The 22,179-nt window shown below is 38.9% G+C and overlaps 1 protein-coding gene across 1 annotated transcript; it reads left to right on the top strand.

The window, feature by feature from the left end:
* Positions 1 to 2,834: 2,834 nt before the first annotated feature.
* Positions 2,835 to 21,544, top strand: LOC104514188 (28S ribosomal protein S5, mitochondrial-like; the record flags this gene model as incomplete). Its single annotated transcript, XM_010157789.1, has 4 exons — positions 2,835 to 3,017; positions 15,663 to 15,788; positions 16,093 to 16,326; positions 21,510 to 21,544. Coding segments are annotated over 4 exons (578 nt in total), but the record flags the coding sequence as incomplete, so codon positions are not given.
* Positions 21,545 to 22,179: the final 635 nt, after the last annotated feature.

A 22,179-nucleotide genomic window follows, 5' to 3' on the forward strand; every position in this document is an offset into this window, starting at 1 on the left:
GAACTGGGAGAGTGTTAGGCAGAAAACTGTTAGGGGTTTAAAGTTTGTAGAAATAAGACTGTTAACTGGTTAGGTTTGCTTTTCCACCTTTTTTGAGATTCATTCTTCTGTTGCATCTTATGAGAAGAATGAAATGGTTTTATAGTGTTTTTGTTAAGTGAATTTTTAGTGCTGATTATATGTATATTTATACTTGCATAAATTTTCGTATTTAGCCAGTTGAAAGACAACACTTAAAAGTCAGTGCAGGGTTTTAATTGTAATTGCAGGGAAGTAAGTATCACTGACTACATTTTATTTGAAATGAGCTCTGAGCTAACATATAGTAAGCATGCATTTTTTTTTTCTTCTGCTTTGTCCTTGTGTCTTTTGCTGGTGGCAAGACATCAGTCCAGCATTCGTGACCTGTCTTGCTTCTCATGCAGTTTTGAATAGCTTATTGAAAGAAGCACTTTGGATTGTAAATACAGATTTCATCGTGGATGTTTGGATGATGTATAGGGAATGGAGGATATGATGCATTAACTGTACATACTCACATGTCAAAACGCTGGTTTATTGAGACACGACATTTCAAACTGTTTACATTCCATAAATATTGTTATTCTTTGCTCTTCTTTCAAAGTCTGTATTCCCTTGGTAGCAGTACGTGTACAGAAGAGTGTGGGTATAATTTAATAAATACCAGCACTCAGTGTTTCAGACTTTGGGAATCGTGTGGGTTGTGGTGTGGTTTTTTTTTTTCCTTTTTTTTTTCCCCCCATGTCTTCCTCCTCCTTCTTTTGTTCTGCTGTAGTTCAGAGACCAAAACACTCTCATCTCCCAGTGTCCAGACTATAGTCACCACAGCTGCTGGACTTTCCTGGACATAAAATTTTGATTGCCAGCTCAGAACATGTGTTCTTTTGCTGCCAGTCTTAAAAGTGTAAATTGCTCTTACTTTAAAAAAAGATTGAATCCTTAAAGAAAATGGGAGATTTGTTACTGGATTCAGCGAAGCCAGGATCTCGCCCTGGGCTTTAACACTTCTGTTACAAAATGTAGTAGTTGAAAGTTGTAGTACTTTTTAAAAAATAATTTTGGATCACCAGACTTCTTGAGATCAGTTGAAAGTCTTCTGACATTTTTCTATCATCCCGGTGTTTATTTGGCTCCTTCTTTTTCTGACATTTGACTTTTTCTTCTCTTCTGTGCCCCAGCCATTCTGTGAGAATTTTATTTCTGCAGCAGTTATTCATCTGATTCCACTGTCTCTTGATTCTTCTTACTGTGGTCGTTTATTGCCTCTTTACAGACTTTTTTCAGATGTCCATGATAATTTCAGGGGACTATTTAGAATATGGAGCTTTTTTTGTTGATGAAAGTAGGAGTAAAGCAAACAACCAAAAGCAAATTGCACTGCAAATATTTTTGATGATGAAGTAAACTGTCTAATATTCTCATGTTTTGTTTTCCAAAATGAATGTATTGTTTCCTAGAAGAGAATTTAGAATATGCTTTTGTGACAATGTAATAGAAAGCATATGGTTCATTGTGTGGTGAGTAGTAGATGTGTGGAACTCCTTACCAAGGAGTGTTGTGGATCCAGCATGTCTGCATGGTTCTGAGGAAACCAGCTGTACTGAAAGTAGTTGGGCTGAGAAAATTCAGAGGAGGACAGTATTGTACATATTTGTTTACTTTTTACTCTTCCCCAGGCAGCTGTTTGTAGTGCTTACCAGAGACAGAACACTGAACTACTCAGGCCACGAGCCTGAACCAGTGCATCTGCTCATAAATGTCCCAATTTTTTTTTTTTAACCTAATTTTTCTCAAAAAGGTGTTAAGAACTAGGAGTTATTAAATCTTTGTATTAAAAGAAGCTTTTTCAAGGAAATTATCGGTAGATGTGCTCATGTATATGAAAAGATCATTTATAGGCCAACTTGCTTCGGCAACTGCTTCCGTGGGGAGCTATTCCAGTAAGCGACCACCCTCTCAGTGAAGACCCTTTTGCTAATGTCTAATTCTCCAGTATGTCCATGTCTCTCTTGTACTGGGGAGGCCAGAATTGGACACTGCTCCAGGCTCGTCTCACGTGTGCTGAGGGGAAGGATCACCTCCCTCAACCCACTGGCAACAGTCCTAACGCAGCCCAGGATGCTCTTGGCCTTTTTCGCTGCAAGAGCACGTTGCTGGCTAATGGTCAGCTTGGTGGCCACCAGGAACCCCCGTGCCCTTTTCTGCCAAGCTGCTTTCAGGCTGTTCAGCCCCCAGGGTGCGTTGGTGCATGCGGTTCCTCCCAGGGTGCAGGACTTGGCACTCGCCCTTGTTGAACTTCATGAGGTTCCTGTCAGCCCATTTCTCTCCAGCCTGTCGTGGTCCCTCTGGATTGCAGCGTGACCTTCTGGTGTATCAACCTCTCCTCCCGGTTTTGTATCATCTGCAAACTTGCCGAGGGTACACTCTGCCCCACCATCCAGATCGTTAATGAAGATGTTGAACAGGATTATTGGGCTGATTTCAGATTTGGTTTTCATAGCATGTATTTTATGATGGATGTATTTATCACTTTTGGTTCTGTCCAGGAACAATATTTCACATTTCGGGGACAGGACGATATTTCTACTTTTTGAGGGTGCATTCTCAGTCTATCATCAATATGTTATACACCTTCTAGCCTTCCTCTCCTTGTGACACTTTCTATTACAATATTTCCTCCCCTCTTCTGCAACTTGGTTTGAACTTCAAGGCAGAATGTTCAAGTCTGATTCCCTTTGGAAACTAAGGTGTATGTGTAAATATTACTGGTTTTTCTTCTGATGTGTGTGTTTGCAGGAAATGCTGCTTTAAAGAAGAAAATATCCTGTATATAAACACCTTTCTGTCTTCATTCTCAGGGTTTGCTTCTGTGCCCGGGAAAGGGAGTTGCTGTTCGTATTCTAGCCTGGCATGGGCTTTCCAGACACGATGTTCCATCTCTGCCCCTTGGAATGTGATGGTTGAGCAATGCAGACAAAGCAGTTTCTTCAATTCCTGTAAGTCCTGAGTTGGAAGGAAATTACTATCTAAAATAAACAGAAGAAGGAAAGAAAATTTTGCTTTGGAGAGACAGTCATGAAAATTTATGTTTAATAATTTTTTGTTTCTACTCTAGTAACATATCTCCCAAGATTGTAATTGCAACTACAGCTATTGACACAAAGTGCACAAGGTCAGTTTATTATCTTTTAATAGCAAGCAAGGGTGTGATTTATGTCACAGTGAATCCATCTAGTATACATCACTGGATGGAAGGAGGAAACACCTTCTCCTCTGTTTCCTAGTCCTTTATTGAGAATGTGAATTGTGTGTTTATTTTCCAGATGATTTTTGAGCCACAGGGTAGACATACTGTTCAAGCTGTGCTGTCTCGAAAATGAAATAACTAAAATGCAATAATGTGCTAAACAAAACCTGTTGGTAATGTCCTACTAATTGTCTGGCCAGCTGCAGTATTTTCCTTTAGTCCTGAAAGGAATTACTCACGTGCTTAACAGAACTGAGAAATGATGGCTGTTTAAATTCGTACTTGAGACTGCGACCCGAGGTAGCTGAGGGGCCATTCCACCCAGCTTGCAATTCCTTATCCTATCCCCTAGGGGAAGAGAAAGAATAGTAAGAATATAATCTCCGGAGGAGATAAATGCAGCAGCTTGAGAGTCAAAGCTCTTTGTTTATAATCCGTAGAATATAAGAGCACTGCAAAATCAGGCTTTCAGAACTGGTGATCTCTTCCTATTCTTCTCGCCAGCTCAGTGGCAGAATAGTGTATTTGCTTTCTTTACATTTGCTAAAGAAATGGGATTTAAGCAGTCATGATCACTGGCTGTTTGACCGTTGGGTGATTTCAAACAAATGAGGACAGAGACACCTCAAAAGACCTGCAGAAGGCTGCAGTGTGAAACAGAGGCTCTGCATTGTAAAGGTTTTCTAAGGATGCTAACTGAAGGAAAAATGAATTTAGAACTTCTTCTTAGGCACCAAAGCAGTCACAAGGTAAGCATATGTAAAAAGCTAAGCACTGTTGTTTTATCTTAAATTTAAAATACAGCCCTGCAAGTGAGGGCAATGTCATCACAATTTATGTTAGATGTTTCCTTAATTATGCTTAGGTGAGGTCTGTTTTACCAGGAATTTTGCCAGCTTGTTAGATGACTTAATTAAAAGTGTTTGTAAGATGACTAAATTAAAAATGTTTGTTGTGATGGCATTCCCATTGTTTGACTTCATAAAATGTTGAACAAGTTTAGTTTAGGCAAATCACCTACAACTGTTGGCTCAATTCACAAGGTGTAACAACTTGGAAAAATTTAAGTGTGCCTTCTTTATGTATGCAGCAGTGACAGTAGCCATCAGATTCGGAAGACTGGTATTTCAAAGTGCAATTATTCTAAGAACAGTTTCTCTTACAGAAGTCAAAACTAAAATTTTCGAAATTCAAATGAAGCAGATATTAACAGTATAAATCACTCATATCTTCTAGCAGTGCAGTTGCCTCAGAAGTGGTAACATTAAAAATGCAGATATGACCATTTAATGTGAAATGTCAGCCTAATGACAGTCTTTTGTGGCTGAGAAAGTTGAGTATACTTTATCTCATTAGTGAAGGTTTACTTCTCTTCCATCATACTTCTAAAGATATTAACATGCTCTTGTAAGTTCATCTGTACCTTCAACTTAACTATTAAAAACATTTTAACTCAATTAAATAGAATGAATTTATATAAATAGGAGGAATTGTAATTATCCCAGGCAGCCTCTGATCCATGCCAAGGCAGTTGTCTCCTGCAGCTCTAACAGAATCATACACAGGGGTTTATGCTTGTGCAGTGACATACTTCAGTGAGTTTCTAATCAAGTAATTTAAAATGATCTTGTTATTCCAGGTTTAACTTCTGTCCCTCCCTCTTTTCCCCGTTCCACCCTCCTCACTATGAGAAGCAGTTCAATTTTCATCTACTTAACAATTTCACATGCTTATTTAGAGATGTGAAAGGGCCTGAGGTTTTTCATGTTTAAAAAATAAATAACTTCAACTGAAAAGTCTGGCCTCCTTTTTCAGTGTGTCTAACACCTGGTATGTGCAGAATAATGTCTTGCTTCTGCCTGTTTCACTCTAAGTTTTGTCTGAGAGGAGAGGGCAGATGTGTTTTCCCTACCTCTCAGTACATTTATGTGCTCTTATGTGCAGGCACACACATTTTCTCAAAACGAAATAAAAAAAAGAGACCAAGTGCCTTCCCAAAAGTTAATACTGCACAGTAACAAATCAAAACCCTATAGAATGCCACTACCACCACCCCCACCACCCCCCCTTAAGTACAATTAACTAAGTCATTTAATATTCATTCCTCTTTTTCTGACTAAAACCAATTAACCAGCTATTCTTCAACACACATACACACCGGACTGGGAAATCCCACCAATCCAGACTTTCTGAAGAGATGCTTAAGCTTCAGTTGCTGAGACACATAGATGAAAGTGCTGTATGTTTCATGGAAGAAGTATATATCTGTCTGACCGGTAAATGAGGCAAATGTGATATATAGGCCGTTTAAATTCGATAGCCACAGAATCAGAGTGAAATACATGGTTTGTCATTCCTAAAGGCAGCAGAGGCACACAGTTGTGTTGTGAATACTGAAACAATTTGACTGTCTCCCCAGCCATAGGAGTTGTCTTTGACCCTAGTCATGCAAACCAGCAAGCATACTATTCTCAGCATCCGTTGTGTATCCAGGTGTATGTGAGAATAAAGAACTGTTATTTGATACTGGGGCTACGTAAAAATTATGCTTTCCTAGTCACACTATTCTGTTAGCTACCCTTGGGAACAAATAAGAAAAACTTAATTTCTCTGTTGCTAGGTGATGCTTCCTCTTAGGTTAGAATACAAAATAAGGAATATTATGACTTTTCAGAGTTTATAGAACTAGATTGTAACACTTGAGGGAGAATCATTCAGACCAGTAATATCAAATCATACTCACACATTTTATCTCTAGAGGCCTTGCTTACTGGAAGCACTTGTACTCGGTATAAATCTCAGTGTTTGTTTATTTTATTGGAAACATCAGTTCCTGAAAGCCTGCTCCTTAATTACATTTTCTATTAAATTTTTGTAGTCCTATGTGAGTTTTCTGCCATTCCTAATTTGAGAATCGGTGTGAAAAAAATAATTTACTTTTTTAAAAAAACTTTTAAAAGAATTTTTAAGTATGAACCCTCCAGATGAATAATTACTGAGTTACCACTTTTCACTGTGGTTAGTAACATATGAATAGTTTTGATGTTTCAACATTTAAGGTTATAAAGAGCTCCAAATATACAACTGCCTCTTTTGGTTTTCCCCCCTTTTAAGAAGGGATGCTTGTGTGTGCATGTGTGTTGAAGAACAGTCAGTTAATTGGTTTTAGTCCTAAAAAGGGGAATGAATATTAAATGATTTACAGTTAATTGTAGTTAAGGGGATGGCTAGTTTATTAGGTTTTGATTTTTTACGGCACAGTGTAAGTTTTGTGAAGGTGCTTGGCTTCTGGTTTTTATTTTGTTTTGAGAAAATGAACCCAGCCGGTGGTGTTCAGTTTGCAAACCTCACGGAAATCTCTGTTCTCAATATCCTTCTGGTGACACAGAGGCCAGCTTTCTAATACTTATTATTTAAGGGAAAAAAAAAGCTGCAAATGAAAGCTTTAATAACCAAAACAACCTTCAAAAGATAGTAGCATTTAAAACAGCATCTGTTATCTAAGTTAAGGTCCTGGGTTTTTTAATAATCATAGAATCACAGACTGGTTTGGGTTGGAAGGGGCCTTAAAGACCATCTATTTCCAACCCCCCTGCCATGAGCAGGGACACTTTCCACCAGACCAGGTTGCTCAAAGCCACATCCAGCCTGGCCTTGGACACTTCCAGGGATGGGGCATCCACAGCTTCTCTGGGCAACCTGTGCCAGTGCCTCACCACCCTCTCCAGGAAGAACTTCTTCCTGATATCCAATCTAAACCTCCCCACTTTCAATTTAACCCCGTTACCCCTTGTCCTGTCACTACAGGCCCTTGTAAAAAGTCAGTAAGATACTACGAATAAAAACAATAGTTTCTCAAATGTTTGTCAGGATAATTTATGGCAGTTTGGGTTCTTTGTTTAAGGTAATAAGTTTTCAGCCTGTTAATGATTGGGTTTGTAGCTGGCTTTATTCAGGGTTTGAATTGTGACTAACCTGAAAATCCCATGTCTACAGCACACTCTGCTAAAGTGCCAGTTCTAAAAAATGTGAAATTCTAATGCCAAGTGAACAGTGAAAGTGTGCTTAGGGTTTGCAGTGAGTGGAGTTATTCACTGGGTCTGTGTAGCAGGAGGAATGCATCTTTCAGAATAACATTTTCCAGCTCCAGAGGTTTTGTTGCACTGTCATCATGCAGTGGAATTGTTTCCGGTTTTGGGGAAGTTGCCCAAAACTTTCTCATACTATCCTATGGGAATAATAGCTCATAGCGACATCTTTCGCTGCCAACAAATTTGCAGACACACCTAAACTAGTTTTTTTCTGCAATGCACATAATGAGAACTTTGGGATATTTTTATGGTATATTAAACTTCTGTCAGTAAGCAGGTCGCCCCTAGAGCTTCAGCCTTGTGTTAGCAAAACCAAACAGAAGCCAGAAAGTTTGTTGTTAGATGAGTTTTCTTCCTGTTTCACTGTTGTGGGCGTGCAGCTAGCGGTGAGAAGTAGACACGAGCTTAAGTTTTGAAAGAAAACATTTCATATATGTGAAGCTCTAATTTTTAGTCTGTGAAGTTTACCTAAAACCATCTTATATCTGTCCCATGGTACTAATCTCTTACATGGCCTCAGGTTTCTCTTCATGGTCTTGCAGTAGTCCTTGTCTTTCTCAGACATTTTCAATGTGCAGCTTTTGCAGTTCCACAGTTAAGACACTGCCTGCTCACTAAATGAATTTTGAGTAGTGGGCTGTCTAGACAGAAGACATTATATTCTTTACTACTTCCTAGGTTTGAATAAAGGTGCTGTGGAGCCAACAGGTAGTATCCTCAGAGGATGACACCTTAAGGGGGACGAGGCAGAGCTGCAAAGAGAAACACACATTTTGCTAAAGCAGCCCTTTCTCTTAAGACATCACTTGAAAGGGGGGAGTTTTCTGTCTTCGTTACGTTTCAGCAGAACTCAGTGTCAGATACATGTCATACACTTCCATTAGTATGTAAGGGGTCTCTGTGCAGTTAAAACAATGTGGTCACTTAGGAAACGAGAATAATTCAGCACTATATCTCTTTTCTTAGGGATTCACACTTTTCTCCTTGCGGACTAGGATTAGACAGGGAGTCAGGAAACTATGATGGCACATGGTGGCAGAGAGTTGCAAGCTGGAGATAAAGCAAATAACAAGGGCAGTTCTCATTTAGGATGAACACACTGGTGAAACTGCTTTAGAATAAATATTTCTTCCTTCTATCTAGTCTGAATCGACCCTCTTTTACTTTAAAACCATTGCCCCTTGTTCTGTCACAGCAGGCCCTACTAAAAAGCTTGTACTCATCTTTCGTATAAGCCTCTCTTAAGTACTGAAAGGCTGCAATAAGGTCTTCCTGGAGCCTTCTCTTCTCCAGGCTAAACAAGCCCAACTCTCTCAGCTTTTCCTCCTGGGAGAGATGTTCCATCCCTCTGACCATTTTTGTGGACCTCTTCTGGACCTGCTCCAACAGGTCCATGTCTTTCCTGTACTGGGGGTCCCACAGCTGGACGCAGCACTCCAGGTGGGCTCTCACAAGGGCAGACCAGAGTGGCAGAATCCCCTCCCTCGACCTGCTGGCCACGCTTCTCTGGATACAGCCCAGGATACGGTTGGCTTTCTGGGCTGCCAGCGCACACTGCCGGCTCATGTCCAGCTTTGTTTCCTAATAAAACCATATATAATCAGAAATAGAGTATTTTTTCCTAATCGACAAATTGAAGCTTCAGAAAGCTATAGTTACACAAGGAGAGAGGAAAACTAATGAACTATAAACCACATACATGCTTAAGATGGAAAATCATCGTGAATTTTTCAGGATGTCTTTGTATCTAGTTAAAGCTTAGGATCAGAGCCTCAGAAATTCAAGAAAGATATCTGCTATTCTTAAGATTCTTGTGCCTAGCAGGAAAAAATGTGCTTCAGAAGTCCAGATGGAGAACTTCCCACCATGAGAGTGTACTGTGCACAGCTAGAGTACATCATCCTTGTTAAGGTGCTGCAGCACTGGGGCCCATGCTGTCTTGTCTCGTAAGTTCATCTTCACTGTGGTGTGAGTGATCCTTAAATATCTCAGCTGGCACGCTTGTGGAATCAACTTCAACTGCGTGTTGAATGTGTAGTTGCAGAATTTTTACAGCAGATGCACAGTTAAAATGCTGCCCACGGCCTGTCAGAAGAAAAGAAGCATTGCTTTTAGGGAACTTTTTTCCTGAATTGGTATATTTGACTTGCTCTTCAGTAATTGATTCTGGGCATCTGGTGATTTTGTAGTAGCTGTGAAATTATGAAGAAAAACCCTTGTTGAGCATGGAAGTTGTGAATGGAACGCAAAGTACCAAACTTAATACATAGAGGCTTTTTACTGGGACATTTTGTAGATGGATGTGATTTAAACAGTGGTTCTTAAAAAAATTTAATTGTGAATTGTAATTCTTTCCTGTAATGGAAATTTACATTACTTACAAGGACAGTGTTAGAGTGATTAATTTTCTGAGAGCATCAGCAACATGCAGCTTAAAGTACAGCACTTCCAATTTTACAGTGATAAATCACCCTGCCAGGTGACTGAGGATTTGTTTAATGGCGTACTGTGCCAGAACTAGCAGGTTCATGCATCAGTCAGTTCTGCCAAAGGATGGCTTTTACTGCATGTGTAGCTTTACCAGAAATTTGAGAGTTTTGGTAAGATTTCTGAACAGCGTTGTAATCATTGGTTTATTCCATTTTACAAGTGGTGGAAGCATCTGAGCATAGTTCTCTTTGGCTTTGGAGCCTTGATAATTGGCTTTGGTTAAATCAGTGAAAGAATACCAAAATGTTGTGATCTGTTAGGAAAAATAACAGAATTATAGTTTATAACCCCCATCAAGGGTTATTAACTGCTATTGGGCTTTTGAGGCTTCTGGAAAAAGCTGTCATTTTACAGGGAAAGCCTAATATTTAGAACTACTGTAGGTTATTTTCATTAGCTCTGATGAGACAAGGTCGCAATTGTCTTATTTGGAGAGATCATAAAACCCAATTTAATAGGAATAATCCATCTCTGCCTGTACCTCAGTGATGAGACTGCTTAATAATTTAATTTCCTCGTGTCAGTCCCATGTTAAAAATTCTTACTTGATGGGCAATCAATTTATTGGCAGCTGAGTTGTCACTGAGAACTTGTGTAATTTAGAAGTGAGTGGATTACTGTATTCACCTTAGTACCAGTATTAGATACTAGCTGTATAAGCAAAGTGGTAGGAAGATTAAGTTCATTATCTTTCTGGACTCAGCACATCCTGCTTTAGAAGGATGACTTAATTGTTCATGGACACTGACAGAATGACCTCTCTCGAGGCTTTGCCAGTTCAGAACAAATACTGAAATGCAGTTCTCGGTAGTGAAGAATTTGTTTATAAAATGTCTGGGACGTGAACAGACTTCGCTGTCTAACCTACAGTTGTGCAGTTCTTATCAGAGATGCACGTCCTTAAAACGTTGTCCATAGCAGTAGACTCTTGGAAGTACAACCATGAGAGAACAAAGGAGTGGGTATGAGTTTGGTTTTAACATCTTACACAGTGACATCTCGTTGTACAATTGGAACCTCTAAGAGGCAAAGGTGTGCAAAATAAGTGACTTTTTTTTCCCTATTCTCATCCTGTTTCAGCTGTACCTAGGGATCACCTCTGAGGACAGGCCCATCATTTGCTTTTCATGCCTGTTTAATGCTTGGCCTATTCTTAATCAATCCTTAGGGCTTTCAGTTGTGGTGAGGTGATAGGAAGATGTGTTTTTTCTAAGAACTTACGGAGTCCATACTGTTTTTTTCAGAAATGTCTTTCAAAAACAACAGATACTGAATATAAAGCTATACCTTACAGTAGTGTCTTAGAGGAGTAAGTTAAAAATGAACTTCTAGAACACGAGAAAAACCTTGCCGCATCAGACCGAATGTCTATCTAACTGAGCATTCTGTCTCCTTCCCATAGTATCAGCTGCGGTTGAATTAAAGAATTAAATGAGCAAGTAGGGATGCTTCCTTAGAAAAGCATCAGAACCTGAAGTGATTTGCAACATGGAACTTCTTTAATTTATAGCTCTAGGTGGCTTTTTTTCCTCTATGGAATTGTTTGGCTGCTTTTGAACCCGTATAAATGCCCTGACAATAATGCACACTGTTTTCTGTAGGTAGGTGAGCATGTAAGCAGAGAAGGTCAAAGAAATGCCCTCTGCACTGGAGCATGGTGAGGTTTGTGAGCTTGGTTCCTAGAGGAGTTGATTGTTAAGCCTTTGATCTGCCTCTGAGAAAAAACGTCTTCTTGTGATCATTAAGCAGCTGAGTCTAGACTGTGTAATTTATCACACCGTTTGTAATAGAATACGTAAGCAGCACATTCCCTTTGCAAATGCTCTTTCATGTGTATGGAAGAATTTTTCCCAATCCTGTTTTTGTTTGGGGATGGTGCCAAAACTGTTGGTGTCTGGAGAAGGAAAGGAGTTGGAATATCATACGGGTTTAGAACTCACCTGCTAATAAAAGTGTGTATTCCAAGCTGAAACCTGGAAGAGAATGGTAGTGACTGAGAAGACCTTACTAAGTTCCTTAAGGTAGTACGGATGTGCAGATGTAATGGCATTAGTGGGCAACAGCACACTGAAAGAAGCATGTCATTGTAGCATGTTCATTAATCTTTTTATTGCATCGTTAATAATAGTGCCTTTGAATCCCTCCTGCTGTGCTGCCACAGGACTATTTGTCATCAAAAAACCTAGGGAAAAATCACTTTTAATTAGAAGAACTACTTAACCTGTTTTAAAACATTGATCCTTTCTTCTCCTTTTCCTCTCTTCAGTTTTCCAACTTACTGCTATTTGTCTTTGTAGTTTATATTCTAAGCAAGCTGGGAACTCAACTTGCAGGAGGCAAAGAAATCTGCTTTTAATCTCAGTTTACCAGGATCTAGGATACCGTTTGCTGATACGGTTTACAGCAAAGTCTTTTTGGTAATACTTGTGGGTTACAGAGGTGTGATCACATTCCTCTGAAGTAAACACTGGGGCTGTCTGGTTCCCGAAATTCAGTCATAGTATAAAAAGACACAAAACCAAATCCTTTTCAAAATATTACAGACATCTTTTATGTAGATTAAGCAAAATGGAGTGGTGTCATACAAACTTACTGTGGTGGTTGTTAGCAATCAGTTTGCATGCTTTCAGCAAAATTCAATAGTGGATCATTTTCTGGGCCGTAAAATAAAATCTTACATGACACTTCTTTCCCCTCCACCTTTTCTTTCCAGTTAGTAGCTATGTGCTTTTTGGTAACTGACTAGAAATGTGTGGTAGCTTTTATGACCGTGTCTATTTTAGCTCTGAAGGAATGCATTCAGCCTCCCATTTTACAAAGGCAGAATAAAGGCAAGGCCACAAATCGCTAAGAGACTGCATACCTACTGTACTGACTTCATGTCAGAGCATTTCTGCAAACGTGAAGAGCAGGACAGCAGTTTTCATCTGTTCTGTTTCTTGTAGCCAGATCTTTATTTTCTTCATTGCTGTGTTGTCTGTCTGTCATAAGCAATGTCCCCACCATTGTAATCTTCATGACTGCAGCCTGTTCCCTCCATATTCCATTCGTGTCACTTTGTCCTCAAATCAATGTGATATCTGCATCTTATAAAAACTCTCAGCTCTCTAGCCCGCAGGCATCTGATGTGTTTCATTAGATTTAGCTGCTTTCCAAAAACATAAGGATATTAATATAGACTGATTAGATGAACTGCACTTTGATATCAAATGTGATGTTTTTCTCTGATTCTAAATTTGTCAGAATTTCTGTGGTACTTGAGGCCAAAACGACTTAGTCTGACCTCATCTCGCTGGATCTGTTGGCATTGACTGGTCTTTGATACAAAAAGATCTCCTTACTCTGTGACTTTTGCTGCTTTCCTCTGTTGGAAAGATATTTAGAATACAACTCAAAGTGCGGGGGATGTTTTGAGTGTATTACCAACTCAAGAGCTCCCTGTTCTTGTCTCTCCACTGCTTGTGGCTGCCCCTCTGCAGCCTCCTTTATAGCTGTTAATGGCCCTTTGTGAGACCACACAACCTGCAGTAGCCTGGGGAACTGTTCCAGCTTTAAAATAACCGTGCAAAGAAAAATGTAAATGCCTTTATTGTAATTTCATGTTTCCAGGCTTGCAGGATTATTGAAAAAAAAAAGGGAATTGCTAGTTACACAATGTTTTCTGAATAAGGTAAGATGCTTAACATGATTGATGGTCAACCTTCTAACTCATGCAACAGTCCTATAGTTCACTTTAGAACATGAAAGGCTGTGTCCTGCATTACCTACTTCCCACCAGTATTTTTTATACTGACTTTTAATGCAGCATTATCTTAGGGTAATATTCACTACTTGTAGACAGTCTAGTACCTGTCACAGTTTGGCTTTTATTGAAAGTAATGTGCTGGATCTTTCTGTTTGGAGAGTTCTATGCATCTGAAGATTTTGATGGAGTTTTTTTAAGCACACATCTACATAATCAGTTTGTTGTGATCAGCCAGATTTTTTTAGTGGCTGACAGTTCAGACACTGGTTTCAAGCCATTTGATACCGTTACTTATGGTTACCGTTACTTTTGGGATATTTTTAACCATAAACCCCTAGACATTAGGGTTTACTTGAATGTCTAGAAAAGAGTGTCATTTCAGATAGAGATTGCTTTTTTACAGGGACTGAGGATGACCCAGGAGCAAATACAGTTCTTGCCTGACAGCACATAAGGAGTGTGATAAATGTTCCTGTTGTGTGTGATCCATGGGCATTTCCACTTGTCTATAATACACAATTTCCACTTGTCTATAATACACAATTTCCACTTGTCTGTAATACAGACAAAATCTGTGTTACGTATTTTGGCTTGTTGCACTATTTGTATAGTATGTTTTTGGGGTATGTAGTGACTTTCTAGGCCATTCTGCTCTTGCCCATCTTGAGGGAATACTATTTTGTAGCTTCCTGGACATGCAGCATTATGTCCTTCCTTGTGTGCTTGCTGTCCAGTGTCCTGAGCTTGGATGACTTCATTCAGGACTCTCAAAAAAGCATCGGAAGTACGTTTCCCACTTGGAAAAGAATTTTTGAATGAAAAGGTGGGCGTCATACCTGTGGAAGGGCTGCCCTGACGTCTTATACGAACTTATTCAATGCTAAACCTCACCTGGGCAATTTGTGGTACCTTGGGAAGTCCTGCATAGCCCCTGTCCCTCACTGTGTTGTCAACACGGCAGTTCCAAGGCGTGTGCCAGGCTGTGGAGCAGGATCTCTCACACGCATTAATTGAACAGGCATGAAATGCTGTTTGGAAACTGTAGTGATTTGAGTATGAGTATTTTAATTCCTCTGGTTTTAAGTGTTTATTGACTGTTTTTGTCTACTTTAAATAAACAAAATCATTTTCCAATCAGAGAAGAAAAGAGATTTAAACTCTCGCAGTAACGTTGCTCCTGGGTGAAACACACAATAGCATTAACCTGCAAATATAACAATGGTGACACGTGTATTCCGTGGTGATAGCCGCCTTCTCTGGACTAACAGGATAAAATACCATCTGTGGTGTCTTCTTCACATCATCATTTTGCTGTAGTTTGATTTTGTCCAATCAGGAGAATGTCCTGTACTTCCATCCGTTGGGTAAACAGTAGGTTGAGGTTAACTACTAAGTACACGCTTCCTGAGTCATGCTGTCATATGTTGGGTGAAACATCTTAAGACAGGGATGTCCTGTACACAGGCACTGAGTGAGGAGACCTGACCAAAGCCTGAGCTCTGTGATGAGGTGTTTTAAATTGTTTTACATTCCTTTTCATTCATACAGGCAACAGGGGGGACGTTCTATTTTGTCAGACCACAAGAACAGCTGCAGATCCATGTTGTTGGTTAACTTCTTGTGTTTTGTGGCTTTTTGACGCAGGCTAAGCCTTGGGTATTTTTAGGAGTGATTTGAGTTGACTGTCATTGATATTTGTCCTAAGTGCCTACAGGTATTGCTGCTCTGAGTTAATAATGAATGAATTTCCTTTAATGACGTGGGAATTAATACCTTACTGGTTGCTGTTTAGGAATGTTTGCTTTTTGCTGTTGAAAATGGTTTTAAAAAACATGCACTTGGCCATGTGCCTATCTGATAGCAATCGTGAGGAGGAGAGACACATCTCTGCACCAGATACATATACACATAGTAGGAAATTGCTTTCTTAGCAAGGCAGTAATCGTACAGTTTAAATCCCAGCAATGATAAAGTAAGGGTTAACATTTCAAGATTTTTTTTTTCTTCAGCTTCAGTTACCAATATAAGCTGTACTTGTACATTATTTATGAAAGCTTTTTTATTTCAGTGACGGCTGATGAGCTGTGGAAAGGAGCTTTGGCAGAGACTGGTGTGGGAGTAAAGAAAGGAAGAGGAAAGAGAAGGAAGAAAAAGCTAAGGAAGAATCTCAATAGAGGCCAGGAGATTGGAGAAGGTAGATTCACAAATAAGGGGCTGAAGACGTGGCTTGACCTTTTTGTCTCTAGTGTTTCTTGATTTAATAGATTGACAAATTGCTTTTCATTTCTGTAGTGACAGAACTGCTTGAGATATTTTTGTCTTTTTAAAAAAGATCCGGTAAGGTTGTTTAATGTTATTCTTCTTTTTTAAATATAAATTCTGTATCATAAAATGCACTTGAAACATACGAGAACCTCACATGTTACTGCATTTTTCCAGTGTGCAGAGTTTCAGTCCTAATTTGGCATAAACCGTAATTTTTCTCTGTTATTTTCAAGGACGTTCTGGTTTCCTCTGGCCTGGCCTTAATGCTCCTGTGTTACAAAGTGGGAGAGTCCAGACAGTTACCCAGAGAAAGAAAGAAGAACAAGAGAGAATTCAGTCTGAAATAGTTAAGCAGAGAGATACATGGGAGAAGAAAAGAAAAATAAAAGTAAAGAGAGAGGGAGGATGGAGTGGAAAATGCTGGGGAGGTGTACTTCTGGATCCTCCTGACCCAGGTCCTAACGGAGGTAAGAAAACTGAGTATCTAGCTTTGCCTTACTTAGACTTTCTGTTAAGGGGCTTGGACAAAGTGAGATCCAGACTTTTCCTGTGACTGAAAAGCAATGTTATACTTCCCTCTTATATTCCTATACATGAAGCAAAGCAGCTGAATCAAAGAAGAAGTGTTAAGACAAGTGAAGTTTGTTAAATCACCGCTTGGTTCAATATTGCTGTTTTGCTATTACATTACGCTACAGACTATGATGTTATACTGTGTTAGAGTACTGTGTTTTGTTGTAGACTTTTAAAGGAGTTTTGAAGTATGGATGTATTTTTCTACGTTCAATGTCAATTGTCTTGAGTATGAAATACAGCCATATTTATAGTTTCTTAAAGGATCCTGTGGGATAAATCAGGCTTTTTTTCCTAGTTCATATAATGAAATGTGGTTAAAGATAATGTAGTTTAAATGTAGCTAAGAGAAGTTTCTTACATATTTGCTGCCTAGTTAAATATCATAGTGAAACTAGAGGTTAAATATCATAGTGAAACTAGAGGTCCTATGCGTAGAGTTAAAGATGATGTAGCTTAAATGTAGCTAAGAGCAGTTTCTTATATATTTGCTGCCATAGTGAAACTAGAGGTCCTATGCGTAGAGTGGATAAGTGACTTTAACATTTTTTACAATGTTGTTACTCAGACCACTAGAAACTCTGTAGTAGCTTTCTTTAACATTTAGAAGCCTAATCGTTTTCAGATCGTTAAATATGAAAATGAGTTGTTACTCATACCCAGCTGAGTTTTTCTTATGAAGCACATCATGATGCTTGTATGCTTATTGTCTTTCTGTAGACTTTTATAGTAAAGCGAGCTATGAAAGACAGTTGATATTTCCTGGCGCTGCTTCAGGCTTGTTGCAGACTCCAGTATTCTGACAGTTAAGCTCGTTCATGGAGCTCTCTTTGTCCGAGAGTGTGATGTCCCAGTGCAAGTTTGGATCTTGGAACATATGTTGCAGCAAGTCAACATAAATGGGAAATTGCATGTATGAAACACAATTATATTGTCATCTGCTCTCCTTGCAGTCACCTTTGCTCCCCAGTCTGCCTGGTGCTTTGTTTATTAATTTATTTCTCTTTGTGAATATTTTCTGGTTACGTTTTATTGGACATTAATTAAAAATTCAGGCATGCTTTGTGCCAAGCCTTAAGGTAGCCAGAGCATTGTCTTTCCAGTGTGACCAAATGCCTTTGTCTGTGTAGATTGAAGTTACGCTGGTATTTTTGTAGCTTTCTGCTTTATAAATCAATGCTGCTGCTGTTATCTACTATTTCTCTGTTCCCTTCCCAGCTTTTTCATGCCTGCAGCTGGTATAGGTGATCTGTGGCTTCTGTTGCTGTAATGTGTGAGTTCTATTGTTTCCCCCAGACTTACCTTGTGAGTTTAAGTAGAGCTTGTCTGCCAGTCCCTTCGAGTGTTTTTTGGTCGTCTTCAATTTTAAAAGCAATTCATTCTATTTTGTTATCAGCATAATACTGCGGCATATAAATGAAAGATTTCCTATATTTACTTCCCTGAGTTCCATTTTATTACCTTGAAAGCAAATATTCCACGGAAGGCAGTGATGTGACAATGGGCTTGGCAGCCTGTCACTGAATCTTGCAACTGAAAAAGAGAAGATTTGAGAAATTAATGAATTGTTCCAAATTCCCAGTATGTCAATGGTGGAATATAGACAAAGTCAAGAAAATTTCATGGCTCTAGCTCCATACTTGGAGCACAAGCCTATGTTGGTTTTAAATTCAAATACATTTTCAAGCAGTTTATTCCATTAAAAGAAGAGGCAGCTGTTGCAAACAACATTTATGCATGCCCGAATTTTACCTTCTGGGGTTTTCCTTGATATTGCTTTTGGTTGATACTGTTGAACTTGGTTACTTGCATTAAAGTCGGCTATGTGGAGGCTGTAGTAGTCAGGTTCTGCCAAAAAGATGAAAAGGTACTACAGTCAAAATAAGACAATGAAACTGTCAGGTGGAATTGTAAATGTGTTTGAGAAAAAGCAGTTTCTGATTAGTATATACTGATTTCCTTTTAATCTGCTAAAAATTGTGGCGATTTTCAAGTCCCCATTGTTCTTTCAGTATCTTTTTACTGAGAGAATTGATGATTTTGCAGGAGAACTGGGACATTAGCTGTGTGCAAGGCACTGTCAGGGTGGTAGGAGGAATAGACCTGAAGCCACCATACCTGATGAATCGTTCTGTCTTGAGACTGTGGCATGGCTGGATTCTCTGGTGTCTAAGCAAGCATGAGCTCTGATTGAGATTCTGCAGTTCAGCTCCTCCTAGTATTCTGGTGTTAGATTCTCCAGTAACAAAAGGGGATTGAGCATATGCTGCAGCTTCCTGTCAGCAGCATTCATATTTTCTAATGAAAATAGGCACAGGAAATTTCTGGAAACCTGGATGTTGTTAGCCTTCAACAGCTAACAAATTCATCAGAATGTGACCAATATGGTTAAAAAAAAAAAAGCTCCATATTGTGATTTTTATGTGTGTCATTCTTTCAGAGGGGGTCTTCTTCTGCTACACCTTTACTTATTGTGCTAGCTATGAGTAGAGAAAAACCAGTATTTTTCAGTTGGAAATAAAATTACTTTTCCAGGTTTACCCTGTTTCTATGCAACTGCAGAGGCTTGAACAGAGTGCCTGTTGACATTCATAGCCTCTACTGTGAGCTAGGAGTCTCCTGCTTGGAGACGAATAGATCTCTAAATTGTGCTGAGATTATCGTGTTTATAATGATCTCTGAGGTTGTGTGTAAATGATAAAGCAATGCTTGGCGAAAGAATGAGTTCCCACTTCCTCACCATTCTACTGTTTTCAGCTCCCTGGGCTTTCTCCACAATCTCACTGTAACTACACTAAAAATAAGTCTTAAGTGCCTTAATTAACACTGGTCTTATGTGTTATACTGACATGGTTTTGTTCACGAGATAAATTGGAATAGCAGGAGATTCGAAGGATCTGTTATCTATCTTAACCTGTTCTGCTGCTTTTACCAAGATGTTGTATTTTATTCCATTGTCCTGTTGTTTTCAGTCAGTAGATTTTTTTCCTCAACCAAGCTGATAATAGAATAATCCTTGTGGAAAACATATCTGTATTAAAAGGTAGATCGATTATAAGTATGCATACTCAATTGCATAAAAGGGTACAAATATATTTGCAATTTATATTCAGGTGTTTGTGGGGTCATCAGGTTTTGAAATCAGAAACTCGGAGAAAATGGGGCCTTTTTGGCAGTATCCATGATTTGCAGCATTTTTGCCTGCTTCTGTATAATGGATTTTGAGAAATGTTGATGGGACTGCTGAAAGCTAAGCCTAAGGGATTTGCTTGCTGACTTTTTCTTACAGCACGTGCCAGGGTGAGGGCCTATGGATAAGCTCTGACTGGGCTACAGTCGGCGTGGGTTTGCGCTCTATCCTTTGACTTGCCGTCTCGGAGGCAGTACATGTAGATGCCCATGTCAGGCCCAGAACTCTCCAACGTTCTTGCTCTTTGCTCCTCCACAATGTTCTAAGACATTTCAAAAAGTTCTTACTTTTTGGAAATCCCTTCTAATGACAGAGCAGAAACTTATTAATTTTCTGTGCAGTGAAAGGATGTGTTTGCACGTGGAGCTGAATATGTGATGTTCACCTGAAAAGAGCTCTGTGCTCAGTGTTTCAGTACCACCGTGATGGAAAGACTTGAACACAGATATCATACAGAAGCAATCTTTATTTTACAATACAGAACACCTTAGCTGTTACTAGGCAATAAACGATGCTGTGATTGCCTTTGATTGCAAAGACTTTTTTTTTCAGGCAACATTTGAAATTGAAAGAGGAAAAAAAAAAGCCGTAGTCATCTAGCTCTGTGATTCTTGGTTATTTGAAGTGGCTACGTGTTGTTTTATTTGTCCTGGGTGTTTCTCATCCCTGTGTCTGCCCCCTGCTGCCCCCCCACCCCCGACCCCCATCCCTTTCTGGAATTTCACTGAAATACGTATCCAGAAATACTTGTGATTTCTTTGACTCCCTGTTGATTGTCTAATAAGAGTTTCAGAATATTCTGAACAACATTGGATAATAGTTTGGTCATGTGGGAAGTGACCCATTTGGTAATTTTCCTTTTTATTTTCTAACTATTTACAGCCTTCGCTCAGTGTATATGAAATTTGGGGTTCATTTACAGTTTTAGTGCAGTATTTGGGGAAAAAAGCAGTTTACACTGCCAGCCAGTGAAAACCCCAAACATTCTGTTTACATAAGATACTGTGGATAGTTGTTTTTCATAGCATTTTTGCAGCTGGAAAGAATTAGGAAGTATATCAGATACAATTAAAAAAAAAATGCTTCAGTGTAAGTGGTGAGTTGCAGTGATTTCCAAAAGAAACTTTCAGGTTTAATCTGGAGAGGATGTATAGCTTAGCCTGTGATCAGAATATCAAACAGATCCTGATGATGTCTCAGTTTTTCCTGTCAGCTTTACTTTCTGTTTTATGTGCAAACAAAGCAGTTAAATTTGTATGTCTTGCTCTACCGTTCAAAAAAATGATTACTTTTCCTACTGTGTGCTACTTTGGTCATTTAGGTTGGACAGTCTTTGGAGATTGTTTCTATCTTACTTTTCTGCATGTATGTTACTTAAAAAGATGAAATACTGATTCCAGTTGAAGGTTGGGGTCCCTAATAGAGCACAATGAATTTATTTGATAGTTGTCACCTCTTCATTGTAACAGAAGCTGTGTTGTAACTCTAACAAGAGTGGTATTCCACTTTCTGGGAATTTATCCTTTTAACTGGATTTTTTTAAACCTAGTTTTCTTCACATATGTTGATTTTACTGAAAAAATTAAAAATAAATGATGCTTTATAAATAAGACCTATATGCTGTTTTTTCACTGACCTTATTTTAAAAGAGATGGAGTGAAGTAAAAAAAACCACCCATATTTGAGTTCAAAAGGAAGCAACTAATAAAGCTCACTTTAGATATGTTTGTTCAAATTACTATTACCGTGTCTACTTATTGCTGAGATTGATTTATAAATTACAGTTACATAAAAATGGTGTCCTTTTTAAATTACACCACCTACAGGGAGCTGCGGTGATAGATAAGTGATAGAAGGAATTGTAATACCTTATTTTTCTCCCAACAGAAACTTATGAAGATTTTGAAACAAGAGTCATTGAGGTAAGCATTACAAATCTTTTAAAGACTTGAAATAACTACCACTATTTTATACTGAGCTTGCAATTATTTAACCAGTCTATGCTGAGTCAGTCTTACAGCAGTAGGAATTAGTCTGGTATTCTGTTTCAACTACACGAATTAATCTGTCATTTTTTTTGTTGGGGCCTTATCTTCTCTGCTGGGTAAATCATACCCAACTCAGAGGTGGGTTTGAGTAACTTTGAAATGGCAAATGCCTGCAGATGAAGCTTTAATAGTGCACATACAACCATAATACGGAACCTAGTAGGGTGTTAGGGTTATTTCTTCGACAAAACTACAAGTAGCACGTTGTATAATTCTGCTTGCAGAATAATAGGTGAATGGGGGGAGTGGCCGTCCAGTAGCTTGAATGATTTCTGGATTGATGCTGTGTTTCAAAATCCTTGCCTGTTGCGGTGGTTTTGAATATCTTCTGAGACATGGGAAACAACGATGTTGCGTTGTAATGTCAGATTGGTGTGATAGTTTTCAAAACTAAATCACTGTTTAAGATCAACTCTAACTTTTCAGAGTCTTTAGCAGAATGTGTGAAGTGGTACTGGAATGCACAAGAACAAATGAAATTAGAGTGAATTTAATGAGGGATACCTTTT

The sequence above is a fragment of the Eurypyga helias genome, unplaced genomic scaffold (assembly GCF_000690775.1).
Source record: "Eurypyga helias isolate BGI_N326 unplaced genomic scaffold, ASM69077v1 scaffold1208, whole genome shotgun sequence".
NCBI classification, from domain to species: Eukaryota; Metazoa; Chordata; class Aves; order Eurypygiformes; family Eurypygidae; genus Eurypyga; species Eurypyga helias.